This window comes from Pempheris klunzingeri, chromosome 9 (genome assembly GCF_042242105.1).
Source record: "Pempheris klunzingeri isolate RE-2024b chromosome 9, fPemKlu1.hap1, whole genome shotgun sequence".
Lineage (NCBI taxonomy): Eukaryota > Metazoa > Chordata > Actinopteri > Acropomatiformes > Pempheridae > Pempheris > Pempheris klunzingeri.
The window spans coordinates 769,807-791,629 of NC_092020.1; the positions used below are offsets into that span (position 1 = coordinate 769,807).

A 21,823-nucleotide genomic window follows, 5' to 3' on the forward strand; every position below is an offset into this window, starting at 1 on the left:
AATATCAGACAAAAAGTGTTTATTTCGATAAGACATTGTTCTGTTGTGATGTTATGCTGTCGCTTTATTTAGAAGGTCCTAACTGTGGGGCTTTGAACGCAACACAGACGTCCAAAGTAAGAGTAACATACGTTCGTAAATGTTTTATTCAGTTACCAACACATGAACAAAGATACTATTTTGATGTATGCGCTCTATAAGTATTGTGGGGGCTTCCTCAAATTGTGATTTTTGAGGCAGTGTATTTATAAATCCCTCTGTATTGGTACGGTCCAAAGGCTATAAATACTCCGCTAAACTGCCCTCTGTCCGGTGCACTGTGTGCAGCTTCGGTTGCTAAGGAACCACTGAATGCAGGTAATACATCAGGACAGCTGTAGCATGCTAGCATGCTAACAGGCTGCGTAACCAAGCTAGCGCTGCAATAAAGGTAGATAAAGGCTGTCGGCCCAGCCGTTTAAGTTATTTACACTCCTGTTCATATTCTAGTCTATCTAGTCACGGTGACAGTCGGGTTCAGGGACGAGCTGTTAACCGGCTGCACACTGTCAGGACACTTGTTCTCCTGTCAGGTAGCTAACAGAACCAGCTAGGAACTTGGTGCTCCACGGGCTGCATCGTGTTGCTGAGCTAGCTCGCTATATGCTCTGCTCACCAGCTAAAGTTGGTATCCGATTTAGCCAATAAATCGATCCCTGTGTTAACGGGTCATACGCTGTCATTGACGAGCAGTTGTCCCGCAGCTAAACTGGAGGTAACGTTAGAAGTTAACTGGGTAAAAACCTGTTTCTCAGATGAGGGCATGCTGCGCAACACTGCCTCAAACTTATTTGTCGGTTTACACCCTAGTAAAGACAAAATGTCCCTTGGCCACATCTGTTTTACTAATAGTTTGAATTAATAGTGTTTTGTGTCTCGATAATCGTTTTCAGAATCTCGTATTATTGCATTCAAATAACGTTGTCATGAAAGTTTAAAGTGAAACCGTGTAAAATCATCCAGTGGTTGACAGCACTGCTCTGGACTGTTTCTGAGCTGATGGACTCATGCTGTTGGGTGACTTGGCTGCTGTGGATGAGGTGGATGAGGTGGATGAGGTGGATGAGGTGGATGAGGTGGACACGGCTCAGACTGTGCCCCTGTGCCGGGGAAGTAGCTCGTCTTGTGGCATGTGGAGCTGGGCTAGCAATGTAGCACCGTGTTTGCCACAGGAGGAAGGCCCTGGAGGCCACATCTGACTGCCAACAGCAAGAGACTGTAATGATTTGGTCTCTGATTCAGATTAGGATGCATCATTTTAAGTTGTTCAGCGTGTGCTTTAGGCCAGTTTTAAGATTCTGGGTGTGCTACACTTTTAAAGAGCAATGCAAAGGCTAATCTGGTCTGATACATTTTAATGCAGTGGATCAGGTTTTCTGCTCTAGTTCCAGTTTGAGGTGAACACTTCTGTCCTGTGCAAAGGTTTGCTGGGGTTCCTTACATGTAGCAACGCAGGTTAATCTTCAGAGGTGTTTCTGGATTGAGTAACCATTAGATCTTCAAAAGTAACTCTTTGCTATTTGAGTATGAAGAAACATGTGAGGAATGTGTGGTAATGAAATGGACATGCAGGCTGTGTTGTGTTCCCCTGCTCTCTGGGTGCATGGCACAATTTTGGCTTTGCATTGGTAATATAAGCCATTGAGACCTGGTCACTGTTCTTTTGTCCCCCTTGCAAAGATACTATGGCATGCTTCCAACCCCTATCCCCATTCATTTTTCACACACTTCCCCCATCCTTCCCCGTTTTCTCTCTCTCCCTCCCCCTTCTATTCACTTCACAACTCACAACTCTAGTTGTTTGTGTGTATTAGGCCCAAACTGACTTTGATCACCATGTTATTGCCCCAAAGGTTTTTCATGTGGGTCATACTCTGCTTTTTAAGAAAAATCCCACTAGTAAATGTTTATAGTCCCAATAAGAAATTGCCGTGTTCACTGTGCATGATGGAATGTGAAGTGTTTCTTTGTTCTTGGTCTCCCTGCGTCCATGTGTGCTCTCTCTGCCTTTGTGAACCTGAACTTTTGCCTTTCATGTGTGACTGAGGCAGCATGTAGATCCCAACCAGTGTCACATTTATGTGTGTGTGTGTATATGTATGTATGTATCTTTCTGTAAGCTTTTCTGCAGTACAACAGCATGTGAAGGAAGGTCACCATTAGCGCATACTACACTCATATCCAAGGCCTGATGCATCTGTTTGGCAATATATAAGCTAATGTTCAATGAAATGCGTTTTCTTCAGTGTGTGACCTGTTGTAGTTAATGAATGACATCGTTTCATATGGATCCTTTCTTATCTGTCCCAGACAGGTGGCATAAAGATGATGGTGGCATAGTGAGAAAGCTGGTCAGTCTGGCTGGTTGAGGTGTGGAGGGGACACCACAAACCACGCCAGGATTCTGACTAATTTCCACTGCCCTCAGACAGTCTCCTCATCATCTCCATGTCTATCCCTGGATTGTAGACACAATTATGGTGACGCTTATCACAGAGCAGCTCCGTAAGCAGAGTTTGGAAGAGCCTTATTACAAGGCTTTCTCATTCAATGTAAATGTGGTGAGTTGGATTCTCTTGTCCTTGACATGTTTTTTTTCCACCTTACGTGTTCTGGTTTTGAAATGAAGTTATTTCTCTTTCAGTCATTACCTGCTGTGGGCTCCAGTCCTACGGTCTCATGGAGTGCTTGTAGATCAACACAAGGCAAGTTCAGTGAATTAAATGCAATATTTGCAACCCATTGAAGGGGAGATCTGTCTCATGTCTGTCTTTTGACATTTTCAGAGACCAGCTCAGCTACACACCCATCATCCAAAGCCAACCTTCTGTCTGATTCCTGTGGACCAGAGTCCCTATGGCTCCCTTCCCACTCTGGAGAACCTCTCCAGAGACCAGAGGTTTCCTTCACAGACCAGGCTTTCCAAAGCTCACCTCCCCCTCCTCCAAAACGCCACTGCCGGTCCCTCTCTGTTCCAGAGGACCTGTCTCGGTGCCGCTCCACCTGGCATCCTAGTGGATCCAAGGTTTGGACCCCAGTCAAACGCGGCTGTCAAAGTGGAGGAGCATCTAGTTCAGGGTCTGGAGCCAGCTCTTTGCCACTTTGTGGTCCCAGCTCCTCCTTCACATGTTCATCCCTACACTCATCTTCTAGCCCAACCTTCTTTAGCTTAGCGCTGTCCTCTGACTCGCCACTGCCATGGAGCTTCCCATGGGACCCCTGTGACAAACTGAATGGAGCTTTTTCCGCCTCCTTTGCTACTCCTTCCTCCTGCTCCTCCTCACCAGCCCCCCTGGTTTCTCACTCAGTACTGCAGCGTCGCTTCTCCCTCTCACCTGTGCACATTCAGGATGCTTCTGTGGTGGTCCTGCCCCCTCAGCCCTCCTCTGCTTCTGCTCTGACACGTGGCTGTTCTGGCGTAGAACACCCAGCTCTGTCTCCGTCTCCCACTTCAGCCTGCAGCACACCATCTTCTTCTAGGCGCGACCTACACCCAGCGCTGCCGCGATGCCACTCACAGCCCTGTGACATGCGCAAACCTCGCTTGAAGAGGCGCCATGATCCAGACGTATTGCCCTGCGCCAGGCCAGGCCTTGACTTCAGCAAGATGACACAGGTGAGCAAGAAAGTCCAATGGGCTGTGAGGGTTGGCAGTTTCTGACAGTCTCCTCATTTTTGTGCATATATAGAGGTAAACATAGCAACGATATTGGTGAATAATCACAAGGCCTGGTTTCACATGTGCCCTCGTTTTCTGTCCTCTGGATCTTGCAGGGCAATAGTAGGCCTCTGGCAGTACCCCATCCCCCACAACTCTGGCTCAGCACAGATAAACTTGGCCCCCATGCCATCAGCTCTCCTCATTTCATAATGGTGTTTATGTTGGGATCATTAGTGAAGCAGTGGGCCCCCAGATCCGTTTCTGTATTGCTGTCTCATTCACATTGGTACTGGTTCTGGCTCTGCTTCTGGTGGAGGCAATTTTGCCCAATTGGCAAAAAAGTCATTGTCGATTGTCTTAAGATGGACTTTCCATATCTCTACTCAAAGACTGCTTTTATAGTCACCCCATATTTATACACAAAACTGGCTTTGATGCACTCTCCTGTACATGACTTTGACCCATTCACAATGAGACTGCTGTCACAGGTTTCCCTGGTCGCAACTGCTTAATAAAGCAAAACTACTGTGACACTCTCGCTTGATTATGAGAATAAATTCAAAGGGTCTTCAGATAAAATCCTTAAATGCAGACTTTGTGACAATTTGAACCTTTTTAAAGGTTTTGCATTATTATATCACCATGACAAACCACCTAGAACACATTCAAATAAAGTTGTCGTGAAGTTACAGTATGTGCACTGGTCACTGGTCAGTCCGTCACATTAAATACATTTACCCAGTGTAAATTACATGAATGTAAATTCCGTAATTTAAATAGGATTCTATTGTTAGTCCACAGTTAATGGTGCTTGAGTTGATCTTTGCTCATTTCAGTAATGTCACACATGCCAGCCAAGCCCATTAACTCTGTTATCAGTCAATCTATACTTAACTAAGAAACAGCCACTGCACCGCCTGTATTTTTGTTACCTTTGGGTGTGGATTCTGGAGATGTGTCAAACTGATAATTCAGCCGCATAAATTACCATTTAAGTGAGGTGCTAAGTCACATGTTAAATGCTGAAATTATCACATGATAATCGAGATGTTTCTTTCCCCTGTGTAGATTGGTAATCACGAGAGTCAAGGTGGCTGCACAGTCCAGCTGTCTTCCCAGGCAGAGCAGCGCTCAGCCTTCTCACCTGCCGAGTTCCTGGGACGAGCAAGCATTGGGCCACTAAGTGAAAGTGAGGAGGAGGAGGAGGAAGAACAAGATAAAAGAAAAAGGACTGGATTAGATGGAGGACAAAAGATTGTTTTTGAAAGAGACTGCACAGAACTGGACTTGAACCTTATAGAAGAGAACTGACCGCTCTGTGGGGCTGCCAGTGTGATTACTGCATCCATGACCATGTTAAGCACACCTGTAGGCTTTGTGCGCTCTTCTGGCCGAGTCCTTGGGAACCTGCTGCCCTCCTAAGGCACATGTCCAGAGTTCATAATCGAGAACCAAGCAATTAGAAGCTAATGTCAAATTAAATTGTTATAGGGAAATGTGCATGAGCAAATAAGCTAGTTTTCATGCACAGAATTTTGGCTAATTTCATATTGATAAGTCTTAATTTGTGTTAACCATTGGTATGCATCCCGATATCCTTCCATATCTTCATTGAAAACCATTATATACTGGACTAAGCAGAAAGTGCTTAATATTTCCTCATAAGTCATTGGAATACACACTTAAAGCCAAAAGTTTAATGGGATAGAGATGAGCATTCCTCAGTGCCCTATCAGATACTGGTGGAGTCTGCTTTAGTATTTGGGTCTCTGAAATTGGAAATGACTATATGGAGCTGTTGAAGGTGGACATAATGTTGCCAAGTGTAGGTCAAAATAATATTTGAGCCAACATAAGAATACTGATGTAGATGCAAATTCTCTCCAGTAGGTTTGCAAGACACATTCCAGGATTTCTCTGCAGTTCCTTAAATGCCTCATGGACCCCAAAGACACATCTACTTCCACTGCTGTTCTGTCACTGATTTAGCTTTTCTTTTCTTTTTTTTTTTTTTGTTAGAATAACTTTACATCAAAGGGAAGCTTTTCTTGCAGTATCTGGAATTATAGCCCTCTTTTGATTCATATATTTTCTTTTTGGAGTTTACTGAATTGCTTGAACATTAAAAGACCATGTCAACAATACTACTGATGATACTGTAAACTGATCATGCCTTAAGCTTAAAATACTTGAGTTCTTGGTGCTTTGGTCTTCTTTTCACAGCCAGACATTTTTGCGATCTCCATTTGCGCTGATTCAGATATTTTTGAACAGGTGGCACATGCACTATAATAGTCATTTGAATAACTGAATAGATGCTGCAGCTGGACTCCATAGGGCACAATGTAATGTACTGTACAGTGGTTAGAGAGAGTGCACACGTCGAGCCAATTCTATGTGACAAAGGCGGTCGTGATGCAGATAAAATGGTGGCCTTCCAGAAATGATTTTTCATGTGTTTTCAGATAGAAATATTCCTGTTGCACAATTTATGTACAAATAAAATTTAATAGAGAATGATATTTTTCCCAAAAAGTGTCTCGTCTTTCCTTTTAAAGATGTATCATGCTTGTGGTCAAATGAGGGAGCACATCAGGCTCAATAGACTAATTATTATTATTATGACACCTAGTGGCTTCTTTCAGTATAATGCTGATGTTGTATAGAAACACAGTTTTAGTGCATCCTGCCTTTATTAACAGCAGATATTGATGCCCAGATGGTGATATTTTATGTTTTGGAGAGGAAAAATAAGCATTTCACAAAAAAACATAATTATAGCTTGCTAGAACCGTAACATTTACTTTTCCTTTTCGACAAATGAATAGTTGAAAACATTCAACAGCAAACAAAGTTTAGGCACATACAAGTTTGTTAGTGTTTTGTATAAACATGAGCAGACCTGTTGGACTCTTGCAGGTCCTCTGTCAGATGAAGACTGCCGTTCCTCCGTGGAAGGTGAGGGCGCTCCTTCCCGTCCACCGAGGCTTTTTCACAGACTGCCTGACCCCCCCACCAGCAGGCCACTTCCTCTGTTGTCTGATTTCATGGCGATCGGGAGAGAGGGAACAGCACCGACGCACGCACACTGTCTCAGCACTCTTGAAAGAGTTTATCCGGGGTAAATAACTGACAATTTTTGCAAGATTCAGAAACTGGGTTTCAAAGTAGTCCTGATTGAATTCAGACATGCCGGCGACTCACCTTTTCACGTAGAATTTCATCTATTTTTGTAGCTTCTGGGTCAGATATTTCACATTGTAGCGCCACTCGCTGATAACAAATCGGACGAAATGGGCTCCCCCTCCGCCTGCATCTCTCCCACACACTCGGCGGCACGCTAGCTAACGGCGCTAGGCTAGCTAACGTTAGCAATGCTGCAAACGCCTCATAAATGTAGCTATGAAAATGTTTTTTTATCAACACACTTCACAACTTAGTGACAGCTAAGTAACACCAGATGCGATATATATCCGGGGGTTGGTGGAATTTGATGTTTTCATTAAAATGTTAGACACTTGAAAGTCCTCAAATGTTTGTGTTTGGGTTAGCGGCTAACGAGCCGCCGTGCTCTGTATTAGTTAGCGTTAGCTCCGACCGCGATTTAGAAGTTAAAGCAAGCTCAACTATCTCAGAACGAGCAGACTAATAATGATAGATGTGTATCACATAGCGAGACTAAACAACCTTATTTGCATGCAACATATAAATCTTATCCACCGCCAAGTGACCCGGTTATTCTCGATAGCTGAGAAACGGCTCAGCTAGCACCGCAAGCTAGTTAGCTACTTAACGGTAACTTGGCTGCTAACAAGGGGCTCCTGAGCCGCAGATAACCGTCTGTTTACCACCAAGTTAAGGATAAAACCAGCCGCTCAGCCTGTAAACCAGCTGGCTGTGGCTGGTTACTGTCTGAGTGCACCATGTGAGATTGTTGGTCATGTATTGTTGCGAGCTAGTAAAGTAAAGTTCACCACAAAGTTAGAAACCATGATCAACAGATCTTGCTGGTTAAATAGAAAAATCCGGTGACATGTGAGAGGAAAGTCACCGAGTATGAGATTACTGACAGATTACTTTAATCCGAACACGGTTGTCTCCAGAGGATGCACTCAACTTTTTTATTTTTTTTTTTTATTTAACTTTTTGTTGACTGTGTGACTTGTTGTCCCATTAATGGGCCGCCAGCAGTGAACGATGTGACATGGAGTTAATCTGAAATCTAAGTTTCAACGCTATAACTTTTCTGTGTTTACAGTGCAAACTAAGTTGTCGGCCTGAGTGACACAGCAGACATTGTTCTCCAGGTGAGTCTGTCCAGTCTGCCACTGGAGAACATCCCACTGTAACCAGTTGCTCCAGTAACTTTTATAAGTTTGGTCGATTTCATCCTAGTTTCTTCAGGTTATTTTCCATATTGTGCTTGTTTTAATAGTTACACATGAATGAACGACATCTTCATGCCAGTAAAATGTGGTCACTGTTGATTTTTAACACATAATTAAATTCCCTCCTTTTTTTTTTTTTTTTTTTTTTTTACAGTTTTGATCACTTTTTCTTAACATAATGTTAGTCAGGTTGTTCCATATGGAAATGCAAACAGTTGAAGCATATATTTATTCCCATTACTGACTTTTTTCTGTGTGTGTGTGTGTGTGTGCAGGTTAAACCAAGCGGACATTGTTGAAGGGGCTTCACAGCACTTGGATCTGTTCTCCTCGGTCCCAGGTTCAGACTGCTTGGTCTATGGCTCTGATGGACAAACACAAACAGGTCAAGAGGCAGAGACTTGACCGCATCTGTGAGGGTGAGAGTTCATAAATACTCACACACACACAGTAAATATGAAGGAGCTGGTGTTCAGACATATTTTATTTTTTTCATAAAAGTATTAGAATTAAACTTTATTGTATTACACCTACACCATCATACTTGTACAGTCAGAAAGTTAAAACATTAAGTTGTGTTAATGATAAATAATTTTTTAATACCAAATTGCAAAAAAATACAAGATAGGAGGATAATTCTCATTCTTCAACACAGGGTTGCATAACGACATGCAATCAGTCCTGTTTTTGCTACTTAAGAAGAAGAATTATTTTCGTCAGTTGATCAAAGTTTGTGCAGTTTTTGACACCAGATGCTGACAGTTTTATATCATATTTGCATAATTCTGACATTCAAATAATGCTTTTGATATTATCCTGGCGCTTTAGGAATATTGTGGTCTTGATGAAATTCCCTCTTGTTTTATGGTGATGAAAGATTATTAATAGTTAGCATGCTTGAATATATATAAATATTTACCTGACATAATGACGTGAGCTGACTGGTTAAACTAGTGGTCCTAATTGTGTTTCTTACTTCCTCTCAGTGTGTTTAAGAGTGGAGGATGTTCCTGATTGTTTTAGGTTTGCACAGTACATTAAACTGTAGATAACTTAAAACTGTCAACTTTGTATGTTGCTACAAGTACATGCAGCTGTGGCTGGTACAGTGCAGATTTATAGAACAGACCACGTTTTGAGCTGCTGCGAGTGGCGAGCAAACGATGGAGATCAGACATAATGGTGCGCTAAAATGGAGGGAACAGTCTGGGTGACTCTCTGGAGACGGGTGAGAGGGAGAGGACAAGGTGAAGGGTCGTGGCCGCAGCTACAGGGAAACGGGCCAGCTGTCTCTTTAAAAAACGACAACAGCCCAAACCGCCCCGGGCCTCAGCCTGGGCTATGCTAATGAGGTTAGTGCTGGTTGGCCGGCCCTCAATGGGGCCGTCTGTGATTGGAGGCTAACCGTGGGGGAGGGGCTGGGCGTGGGTGACAGCTGGGATCCAGCCAGCCAAGAGCAGGCTGACAGAGAGAGAGGGAGGAAAAAAAAGAGCGATCGAGGGAGAGCAAGGCGAGAGAGGGAGAGGGAGAGAGGAAGACAGGCTCACAGACTTCATAATGCAAGGTTAGGCCCGGTGCTCATGTGTTTTCTATTTTGGCATGTGTTTTTGCATTTTGTGAACCGGGGTGGGGGAGAGATCTGAGGTTTGGGCGTGGAGCAGCTATGTGTGCTTGGTTTTCCTTTTATGTTCAGTGCGTAATGGTGCTGTCGCTGCTAAGAAGGAACTGAATAACCGTGTGTGTGTGTGTGTGTGTGTGTGTGTGGCTGCGTCTGGGTGGAGTACCGCTGCTTGCTGCATTATCATCGCTCACTGCCCCTCCCCCCTCACCTCTTACTCCTCCAACTGCAGCCAGAGGGAGAGAGAAGAGGAGGAGGGAGTGAGGGGAAAGAAAGGGAGAGGGAGGGAGAATGAATGAATCACTGAATGAATTGTATTGTGTGTGCGGCCATGCTTGCGCTTAGTAGGCCTCGGGTATGCCAGTGTCCTTTGACTCAAATTACTGTGTGTGTAGGCCTACTTGTATATTTCCAGAATTACTTTTTCAGAGAGGGTCTTTGTGACGGATCCCTCTGGGTTTTCCTATATAGTAAGACTCTCTTTGTGCTTTCAGCGTCTAGCAGTAGGCCTGTTAGCATTCTTGAGCCATCTGCAATGAATATGAACCACACTGCTAAATGGACACGCAATGATGTGCATTTCTCTAAGGGTACCGGGCTGTATGTTTTTCTTTCTGTGCCCGTGTGTTTCATGCATGCATTGGGAAATGCACAGACGTCAGAGGAAGTGTTCACAAATATTTGTTTTCCACCCTTGGCTACCAGCTCCCTTCCCTCCTCTGCAGTCTCACCATTACCTCCTGCCCTCTGTCCAAGTAAATGTTTCAGCGAGACACACTCCCCCACCCTGGGACACACACACACACACACACACACACACCTGTCATGCAGCAGGGACAAGATAGTGTATACTGATGCATGTGTGGGGTGAGTTCAAGCCAAGAGAGAGATGTAAAAAGCATTTGTAGATATAACCACTGTTGTTTCCCTAAATATTTCCCCTAATTTAACTCCAATGTATTGGCAGAGATGTGGCTGTTACTTATGTTATTGGTTTGGTTATTGACATGTAACATTTCCTTTGTTGGCCTAATGTTGAATGGCCATGGTGCACATGGACCAAATGTACAGATGTTTGCCAGCAAAGTGTGTGTGTGTGTGTGTGTGTGTTTGTTTGTGTATGTCTGAAAAAGGCAAGAACTAGAAAAACGGGAAGGAGGAACTTCCAGACAGGAGAATTTAGGTCATGACTCAGACCCCCTCGTGAACCCCCCCCCCACACCTCTTCCCTGAGACCCCGCAGTTTTCTCCACCCCTCCCCCAGGCCGCCACACTCCATCACCTCTCCCCCCTCCCATCCCAGCCCTCAGCTCCCCCCCTCCCCATCTGTGTGCGTGTTCTTCTTGTACAGCGGCAGGTCGAGTTCCCAGGCTTAACACTTAACACTTATCAAAATTTCTCTGCTTCCAGGGTCTAACGTTCTCCTTATGAGGAGTCTGAGGACCTGAGTAGAACAGAGATGGATTGGTGAAAGCTGGACGGTGTATATTGGTTCCATGCATTCCTAAACAGAGCTGAAGTTCAATACCAAATAGGCCGGGATGCTGGACGCTCTCCATGCCCCATCGCAGATTTAGTTACACATTACTTTTGTAACCATAGAACACTGTGTGAGAGCACACACTTACACACATCATGGTACCTCCCTCTGGGTATTGGTGGAAGTGGATGTGTTGGAAAAAGAAAGTCATAAAAGTTATTATTGTCTAAGGAGGGTGGCAGTTAGCCATGTTAACTTCAGCCATGTGTGCAGGGGGATTTTGTACAAGGTTACGATGACTTGCATCATGACGCGTAGTAGACATGAGAAATGCAGACTGTTGAGTCATTAATCTGTATCTTGTTGTTCTGAAACACAAGCGGCTGAAAGTGTGTTTTTGTTGTCGTTGTTTTGTCCTGGATTGGTTATGGCCATTTAATGTTTAAACTGTTATATTTATTGCTCACGTGCAACAAAAACATAATTTTGTTCTGGCGGACGCAGGTATCCGACCCCCAATCCTGAACGGGCCAATGCACCCACGACCCCTGGTGGCCCTGCTGGATGGACGTGACTGCACCGTGGAAATGCCCATCCTCAAAGATGTGGCCACAGTGGCCTTCTGCGATGCCCAGTCCACACAAGAGATTCATGAGAAGGTAGAGCTGACACACCCACACACGTGTCCATACTGTAATCACAATCCACGAGGGCAGAGCACTTTAATCCTTATTCTATTCTAAAGAAGAGTATGGAAGTAATAAGCGTCGACACTGTCCCCAGAAAATGATGCAGCCTTTATACTGTCCAGTAAACAGCATGGAAATTTAGGACGAATATTATTACTGATGTTGCATTTGTGCTCTACAGGTGCTAAATGAGGCTGTGGCCGCCCTGCTCTACCACACTATCACTCTGTCCAGAGATGACTTGGAAAAGTTTAAAGGCCTTCGCGTAATTGTCAGGATTGGCTCCGGCTTCGACAACGTTGACATCAAAGCAGCGGCTGAACTAGGTGAGAGGCTGGAATGTGAAACATATTTAGAAGAGTCATTGTCAGCCACGAGCTAATGCGCAGAATTGCACACAGAGTGGTTGATATTTCTATTCTACGGGTCATCCAGGCATCGCCGTCTGTAACGTGCCAGCAGCCTCGGTGGAGGAGACGGCCGACACTTCGCTATGTCTGATCCTCAACCTGTACAGGCGAGTCACCTGGATGCACCAAGCCCTCAGGGAGGGAACCCGTGCCTCTAGTGTGGAACAGATACGGGAGGTAGCGGGCGGTGCCGCTCGTATTCGGGGTGAGACGCTGGGAATTATCGGTCTAGGTGAGTGAACAGTTTGGATGTGGTTGTCTAGATTTGCCTTATGGTCGGCCACTGTGTGCCCAACATGCAGTGATCGCCAGTATATTCACACAGGTGTGTGCATGGGACATCATAGCCAAGTATTCTAACACGTCTTTAAATCAGAGATTGTATCTGACTTATTGACTTGTAGTTGATGGTCGGACCTGTTTGGTATTTGTGCTTCAATAAAACGTTTATGAATAAATAGAAGATTTCTGTTTGAGTTCCAACAAGGGCACCACGGTGACTATCTCACTTTGTCGTCCAGGGCGTGTTGGCCAAGCGGTGGCGCTGCGAGCCAAGGCGTTCGGTTTTGGCGTGATCTTCTATGACCCTTACCTGCCTGATGGCGTGGAGCGCTCACTGGGCCTGCAGCGCATGGCCACCCTGCAGGACCTGCTCATCCACTCTGACTGTGTATCCCTGCACTGCAGCCTCAACGAGCACAACCACCACCTCATTAATGACTTCACCATCAAACAGGTGTGTGGATGATGCCCATCGAGTATGCAAAACGCAGGTTTTGTCTCCCGTTTGCCCTCTCATCAGCACGTGTTTAGCATTAGCAAATACTGCGGTGTTTAGAAAATGCAGCGTCTGATCAAAGTGTGTTCGTGTCAGCTGGGTTGAGACGCTGTAAATAACAGCCTGCATGATTTTAAAAAGGAGAAAGATCAGTCTGAAATCTGCCACACATATTTGTTTTTTAAATACCTGGTTGTGTTTTACCTAATTTCCTCAAATCTGGTAGCTGGTTTAGCACAATGGCCTCATCCTGATTGAAGCCCACCCTTTAGTTTAACTGTGTAATAGATTAAGTAATGCGGAAAAACAGCGCTGCAGCCTGTCAAGTGCAATATGCAGAACCCTGAACCATCTATTAGCTTAATTGGCTGATATTCAGCAAATTACAGGATCTCTAAAAGTTATCATTCTGTTATATGCAGCTTAAAATCCTGTTTAAAGCATTTGGCCAACAGTGTCTGAGTTATTCTCTAGACTACCTGGCCTGAGCCAAACAGGGTTGTTGTTGTAGGACAGCCTGTATTATACATTGGAAAAATAAAAATACAAAGGGTTCTTGCCAATGATTTCAGTCTGTGCTGTAACTTCTGGCATAATCTGCTGCCCTTGTTTTAATCACACTGTTGCAAACTGTGATACAGATGCGTCAGGGAGCCTTTCTGGTGAACACATCAAGAGGAGGCCTGGTTGACGAGAAAGCGCTGGCTCAGGCCCTGAAAGAGGGACGGATACGAGGGGCTGCCCTGGATGTCCATGAGGCCGAACCTTTCAGGTAAGCACGATACTCAAGTGCCCCCAATAGATGATACATAACCTTATAACTTTTCTGTCCAACAACCTCTGCCTTCTGAACAGTTTTTCAACAGGCCCTCTGAAGGACGCCCCCAACCTGATCTGTACCCCGCACACATCCTGGTACAGTGAGCAGGCCTCCGTGGAGGCTCGCGAGGAGGCAGCCAGGGAGGTTCGGCGTGCCATCACCGGTGAGACACTCTTCACTACAGGGGGACTGAAATGAGTTCAGTATGGATACTACGCAGGCAGGAACTGTACCACTCCACTGCAAAAGTATGTTTTTGGGGTGGAAATCAACTGCTCAGAGACAAAGACTTCTTAACATAATGGGTCCTTCACTACAGCTGGTGAAGGTTCGAGTCAGTCTGCAGACGGACTAAAACACGAATGAAAACGAGCAGTTTAGGTATGTTGTCATTATGAGTAATCCCCTCTCCTGAGCCCACTCATCATTATCTCACCAGTCATGGCGCCGCTCACTTCCTGATGTGAGCATACTGCTTTCCTCCAGTTCAAACATATTGATTATGTAAAAGTTCTTTTTTCCTGTGGTCTGAGCAGGTACAGAATAAAGTGCTTTGATAAAAGGCGTTTAGAAATTGGTGAAGCTAAAACAGGAGCAGGAGTTTGAATTCATGCTCAAGCAGTAAATCGATGATCAAAATAGTTGATGATTAATCCTCTGTTGATCAACTAGTTAATAAATTGACAGATTATTTCAGCCTTACTTCATATTTTGGGACAATATACTCTTAAAGGCTGAGTACATATTAGTTGGCCTTCTTCATGTGAGTACTGATTCATCAGAGCTGAGCAGTTAGCTGAAAGTAATCCACTCTGCAGCCAATCAGAGTCAAGTGTTCTCTGTGGCAGTTTGAAAATGCCCCATAATGTTATACTAGCAAATGATCTTAAGTCAAAAACAGATTAATGCTGCCCCCAAAACTGTGATGATTTGAATCATTGCAGGTTTTATTTGCTATATTATTGTACAATGGATGAATGAATGGAGGCTGTGAACTCTCAAAATGGCCTTCCTACACCTACTGGTTTCTGTTCACTGCTTCACTCTCAGCTCTGGTGCTGGATGTTGGCAAAGTTTGCTGAACTACTGGTTATAGCTAAGTGTGATCTGCTGTTAGGCTTATAGTACCATCAGGAGCCAAGTGGCTGTGGTCGACTAGAATGTTATTAGTTAAGTATGACCACAACGCACACGGTTCATTCACTGTACGGTAATATTTCACAGATTCCAGGTAAAGTAACCGAGATATGCAAGCTGTAATGGTTTGTTGTGGGGCTTTGGGCTCACTCCAATTTAGCTTGGGAAAATTCTGACTCATGTACAGCCCTAAAGCTCAGCTAGTAAAAAAAAAAAGAATGTTGTCTGTAGCATGTTTTTCCACAGTTTTTAATCGGAAAGCATCTATGAAAGACTAATGGTCTGTTTTCCCTGCTCTAGGGCGTATCCCTGACAGTCTGAAGAACTGCGTTAATAAGGAGTATCTGATGGCAGCTTCTCAATGGCCCAGCATGGAGGCAGCCACTGTTCACCCAGAACTTAATGGAGCCACTTACAGGTGAGAGGAGCGGATGTGGAGGATGAAAATGGACACTTAGGCTGAGTTATGAGGTAGAACATGGATCAGGATGTAGTGAGAAGCGTCACTAAAACCCTTTTTTTTTTTTTTTTTTTTTTACCAGAGCAGCTATCACATGATGTATATATTTTTTTGGCATGTGTGTTTCAGATTTCCTCAAGCTCTGATCAATGTTGCAGCAGCAGGGGGTCTCCCTGGAGCTGGCGCAGGGGTTGAAAGCCTGGTTTCAGGAACCCTGGCACACGGCATCGCCCCTGTCTCCCACCCCCCTCACGCCCCCTCTCCGGGGCAACCCACTAAGGCCGAAGCCGACAGAGACATCCCCTCCGACCAATAGCCCCCCACGCCGCCGCCAGCACATTCCGTCACGTCTGGAAACCAACCCCCACCCCCACCTCTCAGCATCAGACACAGCCCGACCCTCCAGTACATCAGCAGCGCCAGTTTGACCTGATGTGGATCTACGCAGTCTTGTTCCTCTGATCACATTACCAGCCCAGGAGTGACTTATCCACAGCTCGCCCCATCCCATCCATACCCCAAGAGCACACTCATCCCTCCATCTTCGTCCTCATTTCACCCCCCCTCCCCCTCCCCCCTCCACACCCCCACAACGTCAGCAATAACTGTTCTCAAGGATTCAATGATTGGATTGGTTTATGTCCTTAGTTGGCTGTTGTTTTAATGGAAAGTTGATCTGTTGTGGTTCTAGGTGTTAATGTTTGTTTGTTTTGTAAAAAAAAAAAAAATAGCATTTCTGACATGAGGCTTTCCAGTCTGCTGCCTCCTGCAGTCCTCAGCTGACTGATCAGTAGAAGCTCAGAGGCAGAGAGGTTGAAGCCCCCCTTTGTACATTAATGGCTCATGTTACTGCTCTCTTCTTCTTTACCTTTTTTTTTCTCCCCCTCCACCTTTCTTGTGATGGGGGAAAATGTGTACTAAAGTAAACCAGACAGAATCACACACAGTACATCCTGTCCTCCCCACCAGGCATCTAGCTACCCCCCAGCCTTTGGCCCTTGGCTCTCCCCGGCACTGTCGTTAGCTTGCTCAGCAGAGGGATCCATAATGTTGTCAGTGTGGAGCTCCCTCAGTCTGTCAGAGTATATTTTATCTGCTCAGCTCATACTTCAGATAGTGTTACCCAAGATTGTCACATTTTACCAATGAGACAGTTTGTTTTAGGACAGTCATCCCTGTATGTACTCGTGCTTGTGCCCATCATGGATTGTTTGGTCTTGAGGGAAGAGCTCAGAGTGTCATATCAGAGAGCACCTAGCCCATCAACTTCCATCTCACGCCAGCAGCCAGAGTGCTAAGTGTGAGGTCTTTACGCACGGTGCCCACACAGTCAAATGCAGCAACTTTTTCTTGCTGGAAATAAAATAACAGCATGCCGGAGGCCTGGCCAGCAGAGGGCACTGTCTGACTGCTCAGAGCGCCGGTCAGACAGACGGACAGATCCAGGTTAGCTGTAGCGATGAAGAGCACGATCACACACTGCCGACATTCAGAACACAGGATGGGTGACCAGGGATCGACTACCGCCTTATTGTTTAATAAGATCTCACCCCACCACCACCACCACCACCACCCTCCTGCACCCGCCCACCCTCCACTCCTCTCCCACTGTCACGGCCCACCCCGCACATCTGCTCATGAACCAGTATGCATCCACCAATTCCTTCAAGCGTGAGGGGACAGAGTTTAGTTTCCCTGTAGAAGCAAGGGGACAGTGTTCTTGCATGCTGGCTTTGTTAATGACAGTGGTTTGTGTGTGCGTGTGTGTGTGTGAGTGTGTGCGTGCGTGTGTGTATACATGTGTGTGTGTGTGTGGATTTGTGTGCGTGTTTGTTCCCTCACCCTGTTATGATAACAAGCTATTGTCTTTCCAAAGGAATAGTCCCAAGGAGTAACTCTTTAACGCTGTTGCCCTGGTGTCAAGGGAACACCTTTCTAGTACCTCAGTAACAGATATTGAATGTACCGTGCATACCCTTTTATTTTTTGTACAGATTTTCTAGATACTTCTTTACTATTCTTTACCAGAAGGGTTGTGAAATTGTAGCAGTAATGATACAATAAAAAAAAAGAAACATTGCCCCATGAAACAAATTGACAAAATCTTTTTAGATTCGTTATAGGTCACTGAATACTCAGGCTCCAAAACCAACGCGTATCTCTTTGCCTTTATTGTTTATTTCCTTACTGTGGAAAATTCAGCACAACGCGTTCCCATTCCTAGACTTCAGACTGTAGTTGATGTGTTTCGACCTCCATCATACTGGCTAATGAAAAACAAGGAAAAAAAACATAAAGGCGGTCGTTGTGCTCTGCTAGTTTTCTTTTTACTAGAACAGTAGTAGTAGATGCTGTTTTTGTTTCTGTTTTTACCCATCTTCATTGTCCGGCTGCTCTATCTATAGTGCATGTGAGGTAATTCTTTAGGGGAAATGCTATTGGCTTAAAGACTTTGTGTCATCTTGCTGTTTCCCTCTGCTCCCCCGGCCTTTTCCTCCTTCGAGTGTTTTCAACCCGAGTTGCCATTTTTGTCGTGGTCAGTTTCCAGTGATGTACAGTTTTCCCCCTCAGAGTCTATGAGAGACATGGAGCATGTCTGTGTCCTGAGATGCTAGGCTCCTCTGTCATGTGATGAGTATATATTTTTAAAAATAACCCCCATAGTTCGGATTATGAGCATAATAGTAATCTTAAATTTTTGCTGTTGATGATGATTATATATATTTTTTTCAGTTCAGCAGTGCACTGTTATGAAAACCATTCTGTTTTATTGTAGGATTTCATTTTTATGGATATGCTGTCTGTGTTCTACATGTTGTACTGAAACATTTCAGAGAAAACAAGAGATCCCTCTCCTGGTTGTTTTTTTTTTTTTTTTTCTCCTCTCTCTCTCTCTGTAAATTTGTCTTATCCCAACTGTCCTTTCCAGCTGATATCCTCTGGGCCTTACTTATTCTCTCCCTGTAAAAGTAGCTGTTTTAGAAAGTCGCCATGGAACCACTCACTGCCTTAATACAGTTGACCACAGCAGGTGAAGACAGGAGACACACCCAGTTGAAAAGAACAGGCCACAATCAAGGCCGCTCCGCGAAGAAAAAAAGCTCCTCCTCACACCCCGACAGGCCTGAATCTGCACCACCTTGCTTTTTCTTTTTCAGCGATGAACCACGTTTAGCTTCGTGTAGACCGTTTTTGTTTTTAGCTCAAACTCGTAAATCCAGTGTGAATTCTTACTGTACATTAATGAGATGCTGTTTTTCTGGTTGTTTTTGTTCCAGTCAGCCCGGCAGTGTGTGTGTGCGCGCTTGCGTAGACAGAAAAGCACAGTGTGTATGCTCACAAAGCCACAGCTGATATTTCACTCTCGGGTGTGAGAATGCCCCCCCCAGACCACCACCTACACCACCACCACCACCACTCTGGGGCTCCAATAGTGTCTTTCACAGTGCTGCCAGAGCCCCAGTGGGAGCTGGGAGGGGAAGGGCACAGCGGACACTGGTGTGGTCTGTCAGATAAAAAAAAAAAAAAAGCAGAAAATTAAGAATCGGTCACTTTTTCTCTCTCAGGGTTCAAATGCACACATATCCTCCAGCAGTCGCCCTCTGTCTCGTGTCCCTCGTCCCAGGTTTTCTGCCCTCCAGAATGTAGACCGGCCTCCTGCGTTTTTAGACACCGCTCCCCCCTCGTCCCCCTTTTGTGCACAGGTCTGAACTTTATTTTTTTTTTTCTGTTTTTGCTTTCTTTTGGCACTGACATCTAACCATCTAACAAGGAATGAATGAATGTTTGAAAGTGACTGTGTGTAATGTTAAAATTGGGAAATGTATTTTTACAACATGTGAACGTGTTTTTTTTTTGGTTTTTTTTCCCACTCACCCTCATTGTGAATTGATTTTTTTTTCTTTCACCAGACTGCAAAAACAAACAAAAAGAAAAAAAAAAAAAAAATCTCCTGTAACTAGGCTCTTAAGCTTTATTTTTGTTTTGTTTACTTTTTTATTAGAAACAATCATGTTTGTGATGGTAACTTCTGATGGTAAACTCCACACCGTATTTTAATAAAATCGTAAAAATTAAACCGTTGTTGTGCTGAAACTTTAACTCCTAACCTTTGCTCATTTCATTAGGAAATGTTTCCGTGCTTGACTATAGCGCTCAGTAAGTTGGTGACAACGCCGGCGTGTCGTCCCACCGATTACACTTGATTACAGAGATTTTGCCATAAACAAAATTGTTTACTGCCACAGTTTGCCGGCTCTTTTAAATGGCAACAAGGGGCTGTGCGGTGCCAGAACAGGCACGGCTTTACGAGTGGGCAGGATAGGTGGGGTGCACGGGAAAGGGGGCTTCTGTGCAGAGCCACAGGGCAGAGAGGGGTGGGGGATTATCAGCCTCAAAATTGCTACCACATGCACATAACCAGGAGCCAGCTTTTAAAATGGAGTGAAGGGACTGAAAGCTGAGGTTCACTCCCTCAGGTTACCCTTAGGAGCCCGGTGGCTAGGCTGCCATGGAGTCCATCATGGAAGGTTAGAGATGGATGGTGTTAAGTGACCACACAGTGTTTTAACTTTCAGTATGCAATGACTCCAGCTCTACAACTACCTTTTTGTTATGTCAGTATTTTGGACAAAAACATTCACAAATGTTGAACGAGTACTTCGCTGATTTAGTTTTTCACTAAACTGTTGAAGTTATGACACACAGTTGTTTTTTTAAAGATAATTATCGATGAAACAGAAGTAGACTTTTTTTTTTCCATACGTGTACAACCAGGCGCCTACATTACCCACAATGAAACTCTAGTAGTAGTTTTTTTCCCCACATTCTTTATACCTTCAATCTGTCTCAGCCCGACCATGTTCACCTCTTCTCCCCCCCCTCACCTGAAATGACATTTATAATAGTAATAAATGTATTGAGTACAAAGCTGTTCCGATCCATCATGTGCCATTCCATCTGATAGATGTTGAGACGTTTACTCAAAGCCATGAATGTCATGTTCAGTGCTCCACTCTGGAGACCATTAATGTTTGTACAAAATGACAACCAATCCAATAATTGTCACAAATGTCACTGTAGACCAAAGAGGAGCACCGACCACCCAAAAGCTGAGCTGACTTGTTGATTCGGACTCATATTTATCTAATTCTTTGTCATTATGGAGGCTCAGAACTAGAGGCCAATACATTTACTGTTACATACTGCGCTGGCCGGTGTCTGTCAAAGTGAGGGGACATGCTTATTACATAACAGCATGTGTATACAAGTGTGTGTAGCTGAAGGAGGCCCAGTATGCGGGCAGTATTTTAACAGACCTGATTCACACACACTTAAAATACAGTCTGGCTCATGGCTTCCCATTCAAGATTGCGCAACAGAGCGCAGCAGAGCATCTTCCAGCTCGCCAAGCGCCATACATTAACCCTGACAGCTCCCATGCTGGGCAGCCAGATTTTTTTTTATTTGTTTGTTTAGTTTGTGAGGAGGAGGAGGAGGAGGAGGAGGAGGAGGAGGAGGAGGAGGAGGAGGAGGAGGAGAAGGAGAAGGGGTGCTTAAAGGCCTCACAGTTTTCATCAGGTCTTGGAACAGACATGTCGCCCCAGGAAAATGGAGGTCCTGGTTCCCGTCCTGCTGCTGGGTCGTCACCTTCAGTAAATGGCTCTGTGGGATGGGTCATCCTGCTTAGGTAACTTCTACTGGTTTATGTGAGAGGGTCACAAAAAAAGAAGGCAGCAGATCAAAGCAGGTCAAAGGTCACGCAAGCTCATTTCACTGAGGTCTGGAGACGAGAACGAAAGATCAAAAAAAGTTAAACTGTTCTGAGCTTTGGTGGGGAAACTTAAGAGCAGTTTGATAGATCAGGGTGTGTGTGTGTGTGTGTGTGTGTGTGTGTGTGTGTGTGTGTGTGTGTGTGTGTGTGTGTGTGTGTGTGTGTGAGAGAGACAGAGAAAGTTAGTATATGTGCATGCTTGTGCATACATGCCTGTGTGATGAATTAGTCTCCAGACAGATGACCTATCCCACTTGGAGGGATCGTACTACCAACCCCAAAGCCGAGTGGATAAATATTTGTCCTCGGTTGTCTTTGGGATGATTAAATATTATTCCAGCTACTGACTGGCTCAGATGTTACATCAGCCTGCACCAGCTTTGTTTTCCTTTATTAAAGATACTCCAGTGCATCTCTCATTTGACCAGCACTGGCAGTAACTGACTTAGAGTATAAAGCTGTTTATATTCGGTGTTTTTCATATTGTACTCGTATCCTATGAGAAGACCAGAACCAACAATGAACCGATTCTACAAACAAGTACTGGCTGTGTAGCCAAAGCCTGATGTG

At 44.7% G+C, this 21,823-nt stretch overlaps 2 protein-coding genes across 3 annotated transcripts; both read left to right on the forward strand.

The window, feature by feature from the left end:
• Positions 1 to 317: 317 nt before the first annotated feature.
• Positions 318 to 6,210, forward strand: LOC139207089 (protein FAM53C-like). The gene is made up of 5 exons (XM_070836723.1): positions 318 to 357; positions 2,350 to 2,600; positions 2,684 to 2,744; positions 2,826 to 3,655; positions 4,769 to 6,210. Exons 2-5 carry the CDS (start codon positions 2,517 to 2,519, stop codon positions 5,009 to 5,011), a joined length of 1,218 nt encoding a protein of 405 aa, XP_070692824.1. The 5' UTR covers positions 318 to 357; positions 2,350 to 2,516; the 3' UTR covers positions 5,012 to 6,210.
• A 532-nt stretch (positions 6,211 to 6,742) lies between these two features.
• On the forward strand, positions 6,743 to 15,838 carry LOC139207104 (C-terminal binding protein 1). 2 transcript variants are annotated; one of them, XM_070836739.1, is made up of 11 exons: positions 6,743 to 6,821; positions 7,959 to 8,007; positions 8,364 to 8,507; positions 11,691 to 11,845; positions 12,057 to 12,201; positions 12,311 to 12,517; positions 12,807 to 13,021; positions 13,705 to 13,835; positions 13,919 to 14,046; positions 15,321 to 15,438; positions 15,610 to 15,838. In XM_070836739.1, exons 3-11 carry the CDS (start codon positions 8,447 to 8,449, stop codon positions 15,794 to 15,796), a joined length of 1,347 nt encoding a protein of 448 aa, XP_070692840.1. In that variant the 5' UTR covers positions 6,743 to 6,821; positions 7,959 to 8,007; positions 8,364 to 8,446; the 3' UTR covers positions 15,797 to 15,838. The 2 variants fall into 2 exon arrangements, with proteins under 2 accessions (XP_070692840.1, XP_070692841.1); XM_070836740.1 differs by lacking the exons at positions 6,743 to 6,821; positions 7,959 to 8,007; positions 8,364 to 8,507 and adding an exon at positions 9,594 to 9,652.
• The last annotated feature ends 5,985 nt before the right edge of the window (positions 15,839 to 21,823 follow it).